General features: G+C 60.1%; 2 protein-coding genes across 2 annotated transcripts in view; both read left to right on the top strand.

Moving 5' to 3' along the window:
• ADAMTS13 (ADAM metallopeptidase with thrombospondin type 1 motif 13) overlaps positions 1-7,646 on the top strand; it is a 41,307-nt gene extending 33,661 nt beyond the window's left edge. The window contains exons 27-32 of the mRNA XM_034664774.1: positions 2,944-3,148; positions 3,775-4,084; positions 4,633-4,779; positions 5,017-5,193; positions 6,287-6,462; positions 7,051-7,646. Coding sequence (XP_034520665.1) covers positions 2,944-3,148; positions 3,775-4,084; positions 4,633-4,779; positions 5,017-5,193; positions 6,287-6,462; positions 7,051-7,236 — 1,201 coding nt within the window. The 3' untranslated portion in view covers positions 7,237-7,646. The remainder of the gene's footprint in view (positions 1-2,943; positions 3,149-3,774; positions 4,085-4,632; positions 4,780-5,016; positions 5,194-6,286; positions 6,463-7,050) is intronic.
• Positions 7,647-7,922: 276 nt separating this feature from the next.
• CACFD1 (calcium channel flower domain containing 1) lies at positions 7,923-18,252 on the top strand. The gene is made up of 5 exons (XM_034664773.1): positions 7,923-8,126; positions 11,220-11,292; positions 12,694-12,819; positions 15,310-15,417; positions 15,907-18,252. Exons 1-5 carry the CDS (start codon positions 8,006-8,008, stop codon positions 15,995-15,997), a joined length of 519 nt encoding a protein of 172 aa, XP_034520664.1. The 5' UTR covers positions 7,923-8,005; the 3' UTR covers positions 15,998-18,252.
• Positions 18,253-18,284: the final 32 nt, after the last annotated feature.

Here is an 18,284-nt window from a genome sequence, read left to right as displayed (position 1 = left end):
GGGGGGGGGCGGGGGCAGCAGCCTGGGTCCCTTCGGGAGGAAGGAGTCTCACCCTGGGGTGTACCCTCCAATGGAGCGCTGGCCTTCTTACTGCAGGTGGGAGACCCGAGCCTTGGCACCGTGCCCAGTGACCTGCGGAGGGGGGCGGGTGCCACTGGCCGTTCGCTGCGTGAGGCTGGACCACGGCCGCCGTGTCCCCCTGCCTCACTCTGAGTGCTGGCCGGTGCCCAGGCCCCGCCCCGTTGAGGACTGCAGTCTGGAGCCCTGCCCAGCCAGGTGGGGCCCTTTCCCAGGGAGACAGTGGTCCTGGGCATGCATCCTTGGAGGTGGCCTCATCACCTCCCTGTAAGCTCCTGACGTTCGGTGCCCTCACCTGCAGGCGTGGGTCCCACTGGTGTCCTAGAAGGCTGTGGTGGCTTTAAAGCATGTGAGTCGCGTCACAGGGGATCTGGGATGCTGTGGGCACACGCGGCTGGTGGTTCATTTGTCATCACTTGCTCTTCACTGAGCACCTGCTATGCCCAGCGGCCGTTCTGACAGTAGAGACACAGCAGTGAGCAGGACAGACAGGCACCCCGGCCCACGCCAGGGACAGAGGGGAGGTGGAAGAGAACTGAGACAGACCGGGAGACATGGTTTGACGGTGGTACTGGTGTGACATGGCAAACACAGTGGAAAGGAAGATAGGGAGTGCCAGCCAGGCCCAGTCAGGGGCCGGCATTCCTATCAGCGACAGACATCTTCGCAGGCCCTCTGGGGTGCCCTGCCTCTCCCCCACCTGCCCTTTGAACACATCAGTTTGCCCTCAGCTTTCTGTCTGTAAAATGGGCTCTTCGGAATGTACTCTGTCCACTGTGCCCAGCCTCTCAGTGGAGATGTGAGGGTGACCCTCAGAGGAAGGACCTCTCCAGGCCCTTCCCAGTCTGGGGAAATGAGGGGGGGCCCCGCTCCCCTGGGTCTCCCCCCACTGACTCCGGTCTGCCCCGGGTGGCGGTACAAGCTGACAGCGTGCAGTGCGAGCTGCGGGCGAGGGTTTGTGCAGGGGATGTTGTATTGTGCATGGGCCCATGGGCAGGACGAGGACGAGGAGATCCTGCCGGATGCCCCGTGCCAGGGGCTGCCTCGCCCAGAGCAGCAGGAGGCCTGCAGCCCAGAGCCCTGCCCGCCCAGGTCAGCAGCCCTGAGGTGTCAAGGAATTAGCCTGAGGTCCTGGAGTGTGCAGACACCAGGCCGTCGCCGCGGGGCGTATAGGGCGGCTCTGGCCTGGGAGACAGTCCTCGGGAAGCAGGACTACCTGGCAGGCTGCACTAGGAGTCAGAGGTGACATTCCAACAAAATGCAGGCGTCACTGTCCGTTCTCACTGGAGTGTGGGCGTGGGGGAGGGCTGGAGAGCGTCACCGGGAGAAGGCAGCATTTAAGTGGAGCCCGAGGGTGGTCCCAGCTGGGGCACGGACGGAATAGCTCAAGCCTGCCAGGTCCAGAGGCGGGGTCGGAGCCAGCGGGGGAGTGGGGGCGCGGGAAGAGCAGGGACAATCACCCGCCTTATTCATGGTGCTCTCATAGCTACTGCTTTGGGGCTGTGCACTTTCACTAGTGAAATGCTTTTCTGTATCATCTGGAGAGGAAGGGAACAGTCATGTGCCACCACCAGATTTAATAGATGTGCTATATTGTCCACTTTCCTTCAGGTCGGTCTCCTTGGCTTTAGAGAAATACACCGTTACAGATAAGAGTTCATTTAAATTAGAAGCCTTAGCTCATCTGTGATTTATTTGGGGGTATGTTGCAAAGTAGGGAGCATCCTTTATTTCTCCAAATCATTAACCGAATTTCCCCCAGACGGTTCCTTTATCATGTCCTAGATCCTTGTGTTTGTTGGGGGATCTGTGTCAGTGCTTTCTATCAGGTTCTGGTGTTTGTAATCCCCTGCCCATCCCCGTCCCTGTATCAGATTGTTTTAAATACTGTAGCTTTATGGTCCATTTACCACCCGCAGGTGTCTCTTGGCTTCTTTGCTTGTGCTAAAGCCCCTTGACTGTGCGGCACTTTCATTTATACGGGAATTTATCTGGGACTTATATGGGAATGTGACACATGCATGGGTTTGGGCTACTCCGCGGATGTCACTGGAGCCGCATCCTCCTTGATGTTCGTGCCTCCGGGCTTCTGAGCCTACCTTCCCCCTGCGTGAACGTGTCTTCTCTGCATATCCTTTCGTCCAGGCTCTGCTCAGAGCACTGCAGCAGCGAAGTGGGGAGTCCTCCCCGAGCACTGCTCCCGAATGGCACACTCTGCCCACCCCACGGCTCTCGGCTTTGCCTTACTGTACCACGCAGCATTTCTTTCTCTGCTGTCTGTCTCTTCCTTCGAGCCGAGTGTCTTCTCCACCAGGGGCAATTCTGCCTCCCATGGGACATGTGGCAACGTCTGGAGACATTTTCAATGTCACGACTAGGGAAGGGGGATTGCTAGTGGCCTCTGGTGAGTGGGTGGAGGCCAGGGGTGCCGCTGAACGTCCTGCACAGCACAGATGCCCCCACAACAGAACCGCTGGCCCCAAAGGTCAGTGGTACCACGGTGGAGGAGCGTATGTGCTCTGAAGGGCGGCGTGGGGGTCTTGGTCTGGTTCAGTCCATCTCCCTAGTGTCTAGAACAGCGCCAGGCCCACTGAAGGTATCACCCAGCCAGGATGCGGCACAGTGTCACGATTAGGGCTCCCTGGGTTTGGTCCCAGCTCTGAAATGTCAGCTGTTATCATTTGCTGAACAATTACAAGTTAACACGGGCAGCGTTGACCGATGTTGAGATTTGTTTTGCCTTCTCCTGGAGCCTCTTTTCCTGCATCCCGGTTACTTGGATAACAGAGGAACGGTGAGCTGTCGATGGGAAGGGCTCGCCCTCCCTGGGCTCAGGGCCGCACTCTGGGCCTTTACTTCTTGCAGGTGGAAGATCGTGTCCCTTGGCCCATGCTCTGCCAGCTGTGGCCTTGGTACCGCCACACGCTCTGTGGCCTGTGTGCAGCTCAGCCAAGGCCAGGACACGGAGGTGGATGGGGCGGCCTGTGCGGCTCTGGTACGGCCTCAGGCCAGCATCCCCTGCATCATCGCCGAATGCACCCACCGCTGGCATGTCAGTGCCTGGACGCAGGTAAGCGCTGGGGCGGGGGCGGGGGGGTGTGTCCACTGAGGGTCCTCATGCACGGGGACCCTGGGGGCCTTGAGTCATTGTGATCCCCTGAAAGGAGGGGGAGAGTGGGGTGGGAGGAGGTGGTCAGGGCATCTAGAGCTGGAAGACACAGCAGGGCCTTGAGACCTGAGGGGCTGGTCCAGGCCAAGGTCTGGAGACACCAGGATATGAAGGGGAAGGTAACTCCATCCCACACCTTTGCCTTTCTGGGGCCGTCCCATGCCCAGTATACCTCGCCAGGTACTAGAAAGACAAAGGTAAATGGGGTTAGGTCTCCTGCTGGAGGCACTGGCTCATGGTGTTGGGGGGGAGAAGAGGCAAGGCAGACAGCCGCCGCCGCCATGGATTGGAGGACTCTGGGCATCTGGGTCGGGTAGAGACAGGAGCTCAGAGGAGGGCAATGCAGGGCAGGAGGGCAGGGTGGGTGCCAGCTGCTGAGCCTCAGTTTCCTCATCTGTGGAATGGAGATGTGCTCGCCTCCTGGGCTGCGCAAAGATTAGATGAGATCATTCGTGGCCAGTGGTCACCACTGCCCCCGATGCCCTCTGGCAAGGTCAGCCTCAGCTCCCTCTCCTCTTTCCTGGCAGTGCTCTGTCTCCTGCGGAGATGGCATCCAGCGCCGGCATTACGCCTGCCTTGGACCCCAGGCCCAGGCACCTGTGCCAGCCGGCTTCTGCCAGCACTTGCCCAAGCCAGCCACGGTGCGGGGCTGCTGGGCCGGGCCCTGTGCTGGGCAGGGGACTCCCAGTCCGGCGCCCCGCGAGGAAGCCACTGCTCCAGACCAGGCTGCTGCTGGTGCTTCTCCGGAGTGGCCTCAGGCCCGGGCCCACCTCCTCACCCCAGCTCCCCTGGTTCAGGGGCTTCTGCCTGGGCCCCAGGAAAGCCCAGCTGAGTCCAGTTATGTTCTTCAGCCTTTCTGTCTGGGCAGCTGGCTGGCTGCAGGAGGGGCTCGCAAAGGCACCTCCATTGGGAGAGCTGGGACCAGCTCCTTGTGGGGACCCTCTCCGTGGGATCCCTTGGATCCCTGGGATGTGGGCGGCTAGGCTGAAGGGATGGGCTGGGGAGGTGGCACTCTGGGCTGGCACTCTTCTTCCACTTTGGTTCTGCTGCCAGAGGGCAAGCTCACTTTTACTATCATCAAGGGAAAGGGACCTGAGGTTTCATAGAGTCAGACCCTCTGTGGGACTCAAAGCCATGCCCTGCTGTCTACACTGCCTCCCTCTCACCGGCGCATCTGGAAGCAGCTCTGGGGCCTGGATGGAGACACTGGGACCCATGTGGCTCCCTCCCCTGACCTAAGCATGCTTCTGGTGGGGCCTAGGAGGATGCCAGCCACCCCACCTGCCAGGCTCCCCACTAACACGGAAACCCCCGGCCCTGCCCTGTGGGAGGGGCGGTGCCCCGCCCAGAAGCCCTGTTCACTCGTGCTCCTGCCGTCTTTCCAGGCGCCTGTGGCCGGCAGCACCTTGAGCCGACAGGAACCATTGACATGAGAGGCCCAGGGCAGGCCGACTGTGCGGTGGCCATCGGGCGGCCCCTGGGTGAGGTGGTGACACTGCACGTCCTCGAGAGCTCCCTCAGCTGCAGTGCTGGTATGTCTGGGGCCACGTGCACAACTGCTGCTGGTGTCAGGCCGACCGGCACCAGGGAGCACGACCCTGGCCTGCCCCGCTCCCGGCAGGACGTGCCACATGCAGCCGCACCTGTAATCCTCGTGGCTGTCCCACAACTTAGAGTCACACAGCCAGCACGTGGGAGGGACCCGCCCGCGGCTCGGTCTGCCCCAGGCCCACTGTGCGGCCGGCCCTCACCGCATTGCCACTTCCTAGGGGACGTGTTGCTGCTTTGGGACAGGCTCACATGGAGGAAGACATGCGGGAAGCTGACCGGCATGACTTTCAGCTCCAAAGCCAACACGCTGGTGGTGAGGCAGCGCCGCGTGCGGCCTGAAGGCGGGCTTGTGCTGCGGTATGGGAGCCGGCCTGCCCCGGGAACCCCCCACAGAGGTATGGCAGGGCACCAGAGCCTCCTCCCATCCCTGCAGGGTGTCAGGGTGGGCACTGCTGCCCACGGGGCGGCTGGCTGGGCAGAGAGGGCACCGACGGAGAAGGAGGAGGGCCCCCCAGCTCCCCGACCCCAGGATGAGGTCCCGGCATGTGTGCTGCGGCCTTTCCTCGCCGGGGCCTGGCAGTGACATGGGTGGACATGGGACTCTGACATCCTCACCCTGTCGCTCAGGCCGCCACCGTGGCCCCTGCCTTGGCCCTCATGTTCTTCAAGACCCTTCAGGTTCCTCTGTGCGCAGCTTCCCTTCGCCCCCCGCCCTGTTCCAGTGCGCTGTCCTCTTGGCTCAGCCCCCACAAAGCTGGTGTATGCACACATACTTGTACATGTGTGCACACACACACCTCATGGAGGGGGATGGCATCCCACAGCCCCCTGGTGCCCTCCAGTAGCCCTCTGGAGGCCTATGGGGACTTGTCCTCTCCCAACAGCCCAGTCTGGCTAAACATGGCTTCCCTAGCCAGTTGCAGAGGTTTTTGGGATCCCCCTGGCTTTGCCTCTACAGAGATGTGACACCGTCCCCACATCTCTCAGTGCCCTCACTGAGAGCACAGGCATTGAGTGCCCAAGGGGCTGGCCACCCCTTCTCACAGCTCCTCACTTCCTGGCCTCATGCACATGGATTCCTGCCTCCCTGGGGACCTGGGGGTGCAGGCAGGCGGGACTCAAGTGGGCTCCTAATAATGGCAGTGGCAGTTAAGCACTTTTGCACATGTGACTTCTTTGAGTCCTCCTAAAAGCCGCTGTCCCAGCACGTGCCATTGTTACCTTCACTCTACAGCGGGGGCGGGGGGGGGACTGGAGCGCAGAGCATTGAAAGCCTTCGCCTAGGGTCACATGGCAGAGAGCGGTAGAGGTGGGGTTCTGTGGCGGCTTCTGTGTGGGAGACCTGATCTCGACCACAACATCGTATTGCCCCCCCTCACTGCTCCCCAGCTGTGAGCTGCCCTGGCCTCTGGCATTAGTGGTCTTTTCAGGGGCTCTTAGGACCGGAGGTGGTCCACACCCAATCCGTCCTCTTGCTCTTCTCTGCAGACTGTGACATGCAGCTCTTTGGACCCTGGGGTGAAATCGTGAGCCCCTCGATGAGTCCTAATGGGAGCAACTCGGGGGGCTGCCGTATCTTCATTAACGTGGCCCCACAGGCCCGGATTGCCATCCATGCCCTGGTCACTGACGTGGGCACGGGAACTGGTGCCAGCTACATCTCAGTAAGGCCACCAGGATGGGGACAGGAATGGGCTGACTTTTGCTGATTCTAGACAGCTGTCCCCGGGGATGGAAACCGGGGGTACCGTACTAGAGGGTCCCCTCAGTTTGCTCAAAAACCTCAAAATCATTAGTGAAAGAATGGGAGAGATGAATTTCCTCCACTTACCAACAAATGTTTATTGAGCTGTGCACAAGAGTGAAATAGAAAAGAACTTTTCTGATGTAGACTGTCAGTTGACCCAAGACCGAAGCATAATTTTAGACCCTGATATAACTTTTCCAGAAGAGTGGGCCAATCCCTCCCCCCACGAGGTTCATGTGTTGTGGGAGAGCTGTCCTCTGCAAGGTGTCAGCTCCCCCACTGGAGGCAGCCTGGCTTCTGGAATCCCAGCTCTGGCACCCTGGCTGTGTGTCCTTGAGGAAGTAGGACAACTTCTCTGAACCTCAGTTTCCTGGGTAGAATAGTAGTGTCTTCCTGATCGGGATGTGAAGACTGAATGTGTGAAGATTGAGTGTATGATGCTTGTATATTAAAGGCTCCATGAATGCTGGCTAGTTACCATTTGGGGCTGCCCCTTTCCCCTCAGATCCGGGACATCCACAGCCTGAAGACGATGACATTCCGTGGGCAGCAGGCACTCTACTGGGAGTCAGAGGGAAGCCAGGCTGAGATGGAGTTTAGCCAGGGCTTCCTGGAGGCACATGCCAGCCTGCGGGGCCAGTACTGGACCCTCCAGTCTAGAGTGCAGGAGCCCGGCTGGGCCGTGCCCTAGCTTCCTCTGCAAGCACATACCTCCAGGGACCTGTGGGCACAGTGGGATGCCTCCTTCAGATCCTGGAAGAGAAAGGAAGGGGGCTGACATTTATGAGCATCTGTTAGATGCCCGTTGAGCCCCAGGGGGTTGACTCTGGTCTCGGAGTGCTTTCCAGTTTGGATCCCTCCAATCTTAAGTATCTATTTTAGGGCCGCCTCCAACATGCAGAAGGCTAGGCGGTGGGAAGCAGGGACTGGACCCTCTGGAAAGGCAGTCTCCCGCCTCTCTGTACCAATAAACGGAATGTGCAGTCCGAGTAGTGTTTTCTTCACATAACCTGTCCAATCTGACTTGAAAACCCACCCCACGGCATTGTCGGGATTCCCCTGCAGCGGTCGGGCTCCAGACCCATTCCTGACCTGAGCAAGCCCCACGCCACCCCTTAGTGGTCTTCCTTTTTGCTACCCAGGGAGGAGGGGCGAGGGACTGTAGATTCAAGAATGCCCCCCCCCCCCCCCGCTCCCTGGCGCACCTGCTAATTCTCTGCGAAGCCCCGCCCCTGTGCCAGTCCCTCTGCGAGGATCTGGCCACTCAGAGTGCCAGGGCCACCGCGCCCCGCCCCCTATGCTAATGAGCGAGCCCCTCCGCGCACCTCGCCATAGCCCTGCGAGCTCCCGCCCCCTATGCTAATGAGCGTCCGCCTCTCCCACAAGGCAGCGCGCCGGGCCGACGCGGCCGGCTTCGGAGCCCTTTGTGAGGGCGGCAGGCTACGCCAGACGGCGGCACCATGAGCGGCTCGGGCGGGGCGGCGGCGGCGGCCGTCAGTTCCGCGCCGCCCGCGCAGGACGAGGGCATGACGTGGTGGTACCGCTGGCTGTGTCGCCTGTCGGGGGTGCTGGGGGCCATCTGTGAGTACCCAGCCCGGTGGAGGGGCCGGCCCCGCCGCCCACCGCGCATGCGTATCCGGCCCCGCCCCCTCTGGCGCGCCCTCGCGGGGAGGTACTGGGTGGGTGTGGGGGTGCTCTGCGGGGCGGGCGCGGAACGGACGCCCGGCGGTTGCTATGGTTACCGACAGAGCCGCAGGGCTGCTCCGGGGACGTTCCGGGAGGGAACGTGAGCCCCAGCGGCCACGTCGCTGCCCCCCGCCGCGTCCGAGCGCGAGGACGGCGCGGCATCTGCGCCGGGGGAGCTTTCCGAGACATCCCAGGTGCCGCTGGCCCGGCGCCGGTTCAGCCCGGCCCAGAGGCAGCCTCACCTGTTGACTTAGGCGTGGGTGGGGGCCACAGCGGTCCTAACCTTTGGGCGAAGGCTGTTGATACGTGGGGCGGATGGTGCCAGGGGACAGGCAGTCCCCGAGGAAGGGCCGGGCAGTGAGCCGAGGGGACGCGGCCTCATCTGGGTCCTCACTGTCCATCCGGAGGCCAGCGCGTTCCCTCTGCTGGCCACTCTGCCTCAGCCGCCTCTCCTCTCCGCTTCTCGTACCCCCCAGCGCCATCCCCCACACACATCCTGACACACCCCCAAAGAACATGAACAGGAAGGCAGACCTGCTACAGAAGTAAAATAAAGATCCTATGGCAGGTCTTCCTAAGGCAGATATGCGTCTAGTGTTTGAATGGCCAGTTCTCCTCTCCTCTGCCTGCGGCCGTCCACTTTGGGAATTGCTGGAGGAGAGGGCACCTCTCCCGGACTTGAACGGATGCCCGCCTGGCAAAGAGGGCTGGGGCAGGGCAGATCCTGAGCAAGTCTGCCAGAAGGAACACTTTTCAGGGTCCCTGTCCAGCCCTACGGTCCTGTGGGGTGGGTGGATGCTGGAAGGACCTTCAGGAGTGCAGGGGTGGGGGTGTGCGGCTCAGGCAAGGCGCGTCCTTATCCAGAGGTGATAGTGGGAAAGGCCCCCGAGTCCCTGTCACTGCTGTTGGAGCAAGCATGATTTTGACTCTGGAGGAGAGACTGGTGGCTCCAGGTCAGGCCTTAGATAAGATCTTCTCAAGTTTGGTTAGCTGTTTTCCTTGCAGATCAGAGTGGGGGTCCTGTAGTGAGTGACAATGGTTAGTAGGGGAGAAAGTTTCTGAGGGTGGCCTGTGGGCCGTCATCTTGCCACTCTCTTGGATTCTTGGATTCAGCAGCCCTGCTGACTCCCTGGTTCACCCTGGTATCCCATGCAGTTCTATGTCTCTCAAAGTGGGGTACCTGGGCCTCCCCAGGACTTCATGGTGTTGGGGCTACAGATGAAGCACCAGGAGAAACTTGTGGCATCACCCTGAAATGTCAGTTTCATCTGAAGATGGAGGGGGGAGGGGATTGTTATGCAAATATCGACTAGCATACCACAGGGTAGAGCTTGAAGCACACAAGAGTTTTAGGGGTGGGGGTGCCTGGCTGGCGCAGTTGGAGGCATGTGCAACTCTGGATCTTGGGGTTGTGAGTTCGAGCCCCATGTTGGGTGTAGACATTACTTAAAAATAAAATTTAAAAAAAAAAGTCTCAGGGATGAAACAGGAGTTCAGATAAGGGTTGTGCTTCTGGCTGATCAGTTCAGGGTGGGGTTGCCCTCCTTGCCGGTGGGGGCCTCAGAGAGCATTAACTCAGGGTCCCGGCAGTCATGTAGAGGCCGTAGCCTGGCAGGAAAGAGGACTGTACAGGATGCCTCCCTCACTTAGCAAGACCATTGGAAACTCCAGGGGCATCTTCCAGCCTTGATTGTTACGGGGCTCCTGACTGGAGCCTTTCTGTCTGGGTGGAAACCTGGTTCTCCCCCAGGGGCGGCTCTTGGTAGGACAGTGCGAGGAGGGCCAGAGCCGGATGCAAAATGCTGGCTGCCGCAGGTGTCCAGGGAGCCCAGGCACAGCCGAGAGCCGGGCGGATGCAGTACTGTGTTGTGGGTGCTCACGGCTGTGGCTCTGGGGGGCCTTGCTGCCTGAAAGACTATGTGCCACGTCCAAGGGGAGCTCCGCCTTTTTAGTAGGCAGAATGTGCCTCTGTCCTTTTAGTAGGGGGACACACGAGGGCAGTTCCTCTGCAGTTTGGGATCACTTCCTCTGGTTTCCTCCTCCATCGCCTGCAGCCTGCCTAGGATTTCAAGGGAAAACAACAGGAGAATTCCAGGCCCAGTCAGGGATCAAGTGCGGAGGAGCTGCTGCAAATTTAATGAACTGGTTGCTAATTGCTGCCTCGGGGCCCAGCTTCCAGCCCCACCCCAGCAAGGGCCCGAGCTAGGTGCCGGGCTGGGTGCCAGGCTGGGTGCCGGGCTGGGAGCCAGGGCCCCGGAAGTGCCTGGCCGGCTCCAGGAGTTCTGGTGAAGCGGGGCCCAGAGGCAGCTGATGTGTGCAGGGGTGGAAGCGAGTATGGCACACCCTGCCTGTGGGGCGTGCTCCCGGGCATCAGGGCTTGGTTATTTCAAGGGGTGGGTGGGCCGGGCTGGGGCACTTGCCTTTGTGCAGGAGAGAACACAGGCCTAAAAAAGGGACGAGAACATCCCCAGCTGGTGTGCAGGTCACAGCTGGCATGGTCACCCAGGTCTACCTGGTCCTGATTTCTGTTCCGAGAGAGGCAGTCCTTGTCCCAACCAAAATCCAAGCCACATTTCCGCGTAAGAGGGTTTCTTGTGTGGCCAACCCTGCGAATGGTGGGCCTGAGCCCTCCGGACTCTTCTCTCTTTTCATCCTCAGTACCTTGCGGTGGGTACGGGTACAGCTGGGGTTCAGAGGCCGGCCCTCTCAGCCCTGGATTGGACAGAGGGTGAGAGGCCCTCCAAGCCAGCCAGCCGCACCCTTGCTGTGGGGCCTGGGGCCAGCCACTTCACGTCTCTGAGCCTGCATCCTCCCTGAGGACGGGGAGCGGTTCCATTGGTCTCACTTGTCTCAGATGGCAGCGGGGAGACTTGGAGGTGCTGTGGGGGGAAGCAAGTGTTGGGTGTTGGAAGGGGTCTGCTGGGGGTCCTTCCTGGCAGACTCTGTCCCTTTCTCCCTGCTAATTTCTGCTGCTGTCTCATTCCCAAGCTTGCGCCATCTCTGGCCTCTTCAACTGCATCACCATCCACCCTCTGAACATCGCGGCTGGCGTGTGGATGATGTGAGTAGCCTCGTGGCTGGCTTGCCCAGTGGGGCTGGGGGCAGGTGGGTTTCTGGTCGCTGTGCAGGTCTTCACCTCCTTCATACATGCCATGTTCCGTCTACCTGATTCTCTGTAGGGCCAGGCCTTTATTGGGTTTAGGGCCGGGGTCACAAATATGTCCTGGGTGTCCACTGAACCAGGCTGTGCAGGCACCATGTCCGCTCCCATGGGCCTGGCCTCTGGGAGCTCGGGGGGCCATCAAGGCTGGTCGAGGATTGGGTTGGAGCCCAGTGCTGGGATCAGGAGCTCCAGCTCAGAGGCGGGCAAGCCACAGACAGGGCAGATGAGAGCGGGTGCCGGCTCAGATGGTTAGAATGCCCTGGATGGATTCCTGCCCACCTCCTGCTGGGGTAGCTCGAGCCCATGAGAAATGAAGGCAGGGGTGAGCGCTGGCCAGTGCAGCTCTGGCTGCATCTGAGCCCTCCAGCACGCATGAGCAGTGGCTGTGCACCAAGCCCTGTGGGCCTGGCTGGGGAGGGGCCCTGCCCTCTGAGAACTCAGGCCAGGGGTAAAGCTTGCTGGGGTGGGGCCCAGAGTCATATGGAGCATGGGGGGTCGAGGCGCTGGGCCGAGGCTTCAATGGGCAGAGTCAGGAGACGGGCTGGCCTGGCCGTGGAAGGGGTGGGAGGACTGGTCCGTACGGGAGGCTGGGGAGAGCTGAGGGGAGGAGTATGGTTCGTGCAGAATCCCTGCTCTGGGCTCAGGTGGGCTCCTGGGGCACCCAGCTTGAGTTTCTGTCGAAGGTAGGTAATGAGGGCCCAGTGTCTGTGACTGTGACCCAGCCATGAAGAGCACAGAGACTGGAGCAGACCCCTCAGTCTGTCCCCGCGGGTCAGCTGTCCCCAGCCGGAATGCAGGAAGGCGGGGTGGTGGGGAGAGAACACTGCACCACAGGGCTTGCTAAGCTCCCTCCTCCCTGTGTGGGCTTGCCGAGGGTCAGCCCTCAGTGACTTTGGACTGACTGACCCGCTCCTGGCCGTCCTGGTGGATGAGCTGCGGCTGGGGACAGCTTTCCCAGTGCAGATGGCCGCCTGGGGGACAGGGGTGATCATGCTAGGAGCCGAGTGGCAGCCGGCTGTCTGCTCAGGGCTCTGTGTGGAGGGGCTCGCTGCATGCTTACAGGGGTGCCGGGATGCGGGGGTCTTGTCTCCTTCAAGGACAGAGGGGTAAAGGGAAGGCCAGATTCTTCCTCCGAGTGTTCAGTTTGGTTAGGGAGGCTGGTGCGTGGGCAGTGGTTCAGTAGAGGCCCTGAGAGGGAGACATGGGGGGTGAGAGGAGTGGCATTCCAGTGCTGGGCATTGGGGACCCCCTCATCCCCCCAGGCCTGTCAGCCTGCTGCCTTCTTTCTCTGCCCTCCAGCATGAACGCCTTCATCCTGCTGCTCTGCGAGGCGCCCTTCTGCTGCCAGTTCATTGACTTTGCGAACACCGTGGCGGAGAAGGTGGACCGCCTGCGCTCCTGGCAGAAAGCCGTCTTCTACTGCGGGTGAGGGGCCCCGGGGCAGGCTGGGACCGCGCGGACGTTGAACCCTCCAGGGCCCCTGACATGGTTTCCCCAAACTCAGGGACCCGAAGGGTAGGTGATGTGTCGTGGCCGGCGCGTGGGGGGACTGTCGGCCAGGATGAGGCTGGGAGAGCCTCACGCAGAGCCCTCTGGCGATGGCTGCTGTGCAGTGGGACCCAGCGACGGCACGGCTGGGGGGCGATCCCACTGCCGCAGTCCGCCACACTTCAGACATGGGGGGCGAGCCCACCGCTGCAGTCCGCCACACTTCAGATGTGGGATGTGGGCGCCCCGCGGCCTGTTGTGTGATAGAGGAAAGTGAGCCGTGCCTGGAATGTTGGCCCGTCATTTGGGAGTTGTTCACTAGATTCTGGTAGGTTCATAGGATATGTTTGTGGGCAGCCTTTCAGGAGTGTGGTCCATCCAGGTGCCCTGACATGAGGGCAGGTTGCAGGACAGAAACGGTCACCTTCCTATATGCTTTCCTTTGATTTGCCACTTCTAACAACAGATTCTGTATGCAGCCCTGTCCACCTGAGTCATGAAGTTGAACTCATTTCAGGATGTGTCTGATGCACAGAAGCTTCTAGAACAGTACTCGTGCATAGGAGGTCCTCAGCAGCTTCTGGCAACAACAGCAATAGTTACTAGGATTTAGGTTATCTTTAGAAATAGAAGTGGAGATGTTTATTCCAGAGGTTTCTTCCCCTTGTGGAGGCCAGGGGTTTTGATAGCACCAGACTCGAGTTCGTTCCGTTCCGGAGACACTTCCCCCTGGGTCTCCACCACAGAGGACTACAGGCTCACAGAGTGCTGCCTGTCATTATGTCCTTTGCCTTGATCTTCATTTTTAAGAAATGTATTTAAAAATACTAACAGAAACGTATATTCACTAAAAATGATTTGGAAAACAGTAAAGCCCCAGTGCTTGGCGCTTTTTGGTAAGTTTTGTTCTGCTGCTCTTGGGCGGCGTTTCTGACACGGTTAGAACCATTTTAAGTAAATTTGTGTCCTGCCTTTTTTTCACTTCATATCATGATATAAACATTTTCAGGTACCACAAAGACTTGATGACGTTACTTTTAATGATGGGAATATTTATTCCACCATGTACGTCATGCTTTTCTTAATCTGTAAACCGTGGTACAGATCAAACCCCGATAACCCCCAGAACTTTTTCCGTGATGCTTTTCTTAGGATGTATTTCCAGGTGTGGACTTACTAGGTCGGCGATCACGGTCACTATAATGGCTTCAGGCCATGACTACCTTGCTTTCCAAAGAGGTGATCAGAGTTTCTGTCCCCTCCCCACCCTCCTGGTGCGCGCACCGTTTTACATCTGTGTCCGTTGTCAAGGAGCTGAGAGGTTTTTACAGACGTTTTTGCTAACTGCATTTTCTTTCTGGAAATGGTCTAGTTTACTTTACCTATTGGCATCTTAATGTTTTACGTGCTGGGTTCTGCGTTTCCCGTAGTGAAGATTTCTCAGTGCTTTGTTCTATTTCCCACAAATATTTTTCCAGCCTGTTTGCCTTTGTTTTGACCGAAGATTCCCCCACCATGGTCTTTTTGTGGGTGTGTCTTTTCTGTTATTCTTTTATTACCTAGAAATTTTATGAGCACAGTAAAACTTCACGATCTCTTGTCCTGCCTGAATAGAGTCAGGTGGAACTCAGCTGGTGGCCCAGTCTTACCTTCTTTGTGCACAGGGTGCGTGCGGGCCAGTGAGGCCTCTGGGTAGACAGCCTGGCCCAGGGAAGCGACAGGAGAGGGTGCTGGTCCTCCAGGAGTGGTATCTTCCTGGCTTGGGTAACCCCAGCTGCTGGGGTTCCCAGCCAGAGCCTAGAGTCAGCCCCATGGCTGCTCAAGCCAGAGCGGACACCTGCCGCCAGGTGGCGCCAGACGGAGGTCGGGACCAGATGGAGTTGGGGCCGCTCCCCCGCCTCACCCCGGGAACCTGGCAAGCAGGAATCTAGTTAAAACCCCATGCCTTGTGCAGTTGAAGCTGTCGGTTTTTTCTTGGTGAGATGTGGCCGGTTTTACTGCAGGACGAAGAGCTACCATGTACTTGGTGCTGATACTGCTCCGGGCATCAGGTTGTGTCCTTAACACGGGAGGAGCTCAGGGACTTTCCGAATCACCAAACCACCAGGGGTGGAGTGACATGAGATTTTCTGGTCAGCCTGTTTTATGAACAGGGAGGGCGGACTATCCCAGTGCTGTTTCACCCTTTGTGTACCACAGACCCTGTCAACGATCTGATGAAGGCTTTACGTCCTCTCCCCAGAAAATACACAGAATTTCACAGACAAGTGTATGCAATTCGAAGGACTTTCTGGAGCCTGGCTGTGAACCTGTGTCTGGACTGATTTCTAGGGACCCCTCCTGGACCTGGTGTCTGGGGAGGGGGCCTGGAAGCAGTGAGGCAGCCGCGGGGCAGGAGTACCCCCTTGACCTCTGCCTCTCTCCTAGGATGGCCATCATTCCCATCGTCATCAGCCTGACCCTGACCACGCTGCTGGGCAACGCCATCGCGTTCGCCACCGGGGTGCTGTACGGACTCTCTGCTCTGGGCAAAAAGTGCGTGTGCCTCTCCCAGCCCCCGGGAGGAATCTTGACACCCTGCCTCCTGAAGTCTCTTGGGAAGGAGGGTCTGAGAGGGAGCCCCTATTATCCCATTGTGGAAACTGAGGCACAGAGGTTGTCCAGGGTGTTCAGCTCTAGGGTACAGGAGCGGGAGGATTCATGGACTTCTGGCGGCCTGGCCATACGTTGCCACAGCCAATAGTGGGGATGGCTGGTCTGTGGCTTGGGAGAGCCTCTTCCTCTGCCCTCAGAGCCCGGACTGTGTCTCTGAATCCTTCTCTACCCAGCACCCCAGGCAGCCGGTGCCACTCTTAGAGAGGACGTGTCTGCCATCCTGGCAGCAGGGTCTCTGGGGAAACCAGAGCCCAGCAGGGTGGCCCTGCGGGTCGTGCCTTGGTCATAGGCCAGGAGTCTGGTGGTGGCTGGGAGAGCTGTGTGCCTGGGGTCTTTGCCTTCTGTGATGTGGACTCGTTCTCTCCCCAGGGGCGACGCGATCTCCTATGCTAGGATCCAGCAGCAGAAGCAGCAGGCGGATGAGGAGAAACTCACGGACACCCTGGAGGGGGAGCTGTGATGCGAGCTCCCTGCTCGCCCCGCTGGTTCTGTGTGGGCACGTCCTGCAGGGATTAGGCCTGGAGCATTGACCCTGAAGGACAGCCTGGAAGAGGAGCCTTTGCCTGGCTCCCAGCAACCCCTCTACACCTGTCCCTACACCTGGAGCCCTCTTCTGTCTTCTTTCTCTAGCTTGGTGTCTCCTGGCCCTGGGCCTCGGCCAGCAGCAAAGAGACCTGCAGTGACAGCGGGCAGCCTCTGTGGTGACCCAGGCCGCAGGGCTGGAAGCAGAGCACAGCCTGCAGGACCTATGCACAGACAGCCCACCTGGCCCCACCCCTCGCAGCTGGCCTGGCTCAGCCGGAAACAGGCTGCTGTGTGTGTTTTCAGACTCCCACTGCTAGCAGAGCCACCGGGATCTGCTGAAGGCTGGGGAGGAGCTTCCCCCAGAGATGCTGGGCCTGTGCTGGGGCGGGGGAGATATGTCACCCGGGGCCCGGGCATTGGGCAGAGTGAACCTCCTCTTGGCTCTCCAGGCAGTAAAGTATCCTGTAGGCTGAGCCCCCTGGGCCCCCTCTGTCCACCTGTCTTTGGGACAGAGCGGTGCCCTGCTGCCCATGGTCTCCTACCATTGCCCAGACCCCTCCCCGCCTCTCTGTTCTCTGTGGGAGCCCACAGCATCCCCGAGATGCTTCTCGAGTACCCAGAACAGCAGCCTTGGCAGCGGCTGGACTGTTGGGGAGTGCTCCCTTTCCTGGTTCCCTGGAAGCTTGGACAAGCCATTCCAGGGTATGTCTCATGGGCCTGGCCCGGGCCCCCAGGTTCTCCCCCCAACCCCCAAGGCCCTGGTGCTAAGGAAGTGGGGAGGGCAGGCTCTCCTCTCCCATGGGGCTGTTTGTCCACCTCTCTGATGTGGTCCTGCCATGTTAGCAGGGGCCCAAGCCCAGTTCGTAGGGCTAAGCTTGACCCACCGGTATTGCTGCCAGCCTGCCCCCGGCCCTGCCTTTGGGAGCTGCTTGCCCTTGAGAGCTGGGCAGAGGCCAGAGCTGCCTCCACCACCGTGAGCTGTCCACAGGCCACCTGGGAGCAAGGCCTGTGCAGAGGGCGCAAGGAGGCGGCCCTGCCTGGGTTGTGTGCCGCCTCCCCTGGCCTCCCTCCATGCCAGCGTTCCTGTGTCCCCCCACGTATGTCCGCCTGAGCCCGTTGACGGTTCTGCTTACCGGACTGGCCCCCAGCTGCGAAGCCTGTGTGACACGGCCTGGCCGAGGCTGGGCGGCACTGGGCAGAAACGGGCTGGTGTGGAAAAGACTCCCTCTGGGGCCCAGCTCTGCTCTTCCTTCTCCCGGGACCCTGGCTGTGCCTGCTCACAGCCCTGAGCTCGGCCCGCGCCCTGCTTTGTGGGAACCAGCCTTAGGGCCTGTCCAGGTCCTTGCTTCCCAGCGGGAATTCTCCTCTCTCGGCCTCGTTAGTGTTCCACAGCAGGAGGGGCAGTTACTGCCCTGGGGACATGTCACAGGGCTCCTGGTCAGCAGTGGCCCCCCCGCGGCCTTCCAGAGAGCCTGACCAGGCTGAGCCCCAGGGCACTGCAGCGTGGCCGGCCTGGTGGGACACGTGCCTTCAGGGGTCCTCTGGGACCACCTTTCTCAAGCAAGTGCTGGGTTCAAAGGGCTCTAGACCTCTCCAGGCGGGCAGGAATGTGTGTGTGTGTATGTGTGTGTGTGTGTGTCTTCTGCGTGTGCTGTAAGACCTGTCTACCTCCCAAGAGGAGCAAGGGCCCTGCCCGCCCCTCTTGGCTCATTCTTACCCAGGAAGTGGGACACGGGGGTCACTTCTGCCCCGCCCGCCTGCCCCTGCTGCAGGGGCCTCGCTGGCGGGGGTGTCCTTCTGCAGGAGGAGGGGGGCTGGCTGTGTCCGCGAAGGTTGCACCTCTACCCTGTCAGGAAGTTGGGTGGGTGTTGGGTGGGCTCTAGAGGCAGGCGCAGAGGTGGGAGGGTCCTCCAACCCCTCAGTCACCGGCCGGGATGGACCGTCATGTGCCCGAGGTTCCCAGCAAGTGGGGCCAAGCAGACCTGGAGCAGTGACGTGGAGCAGTGACCCGTCCCTCAGCACGGGGTGCCGCCTTGCAAGGAACATCTGTCCAGGTGGCAGAGGGGGCTGGGCCGCCAGGGCCCACTCCCGCCTCCATGGCTCTGCACTCTTGTTGCCTGGGGGTCCTCATTTTCTCTCAGTGTTTAGCTTGCATTTTGAGCAATAAAGCCTGGCGGTAGCTTGTACGCTTGCTTGCGCGCTCTGCCTGTTCCCTTCTCCCC

This window comes from Ailuropoda melanoleuca, chromosome 7 (assembly GCF_002007445.2).
Source record: "Ailuropoda melanoleuca isolate Jingjing chromosome 7, ASM200744v2, whole genome shotgun sequence".
Taxonomy (NCBI): domain Eukaryota; kingdom Metazoa; phylum Chordata; class Mammalia; order Carnivora; family Ursidae; genus Ailuropoda; species Ailuropoda melanoleuca.
The sequence above is the reverse complement of the archived record's forward strand: the minus strand, read 5'-3'. Positions and strand labels throughout refer to the sequence as shown.

Bases quoted from the DNA above. Each gene is read 5' to 3' on its own strand.
- CACFD1 (XM_034664773.1), top strand. From the start codon at position 8,006: ATGAGCGGCTCGGGCGGGGCGGCGGCGGCGGCCGTCAGTTCCGCGCCG. The intron at 11,293-12,693 runs GTGAGTAGCCTC...TCTGCCCTCCAG, and splicing joins GCGGCTGGCGTGTGGATGAT to CATGAACGCCTTCATCCTGC. The intron at 15,418-15,906 runs GTGCGTGTGCCT...TTCTCTCCCCAG, and splicing joins CTCTCTGCTCTGGGCAAAAA to GGGCGACGCGATCTCCTATG.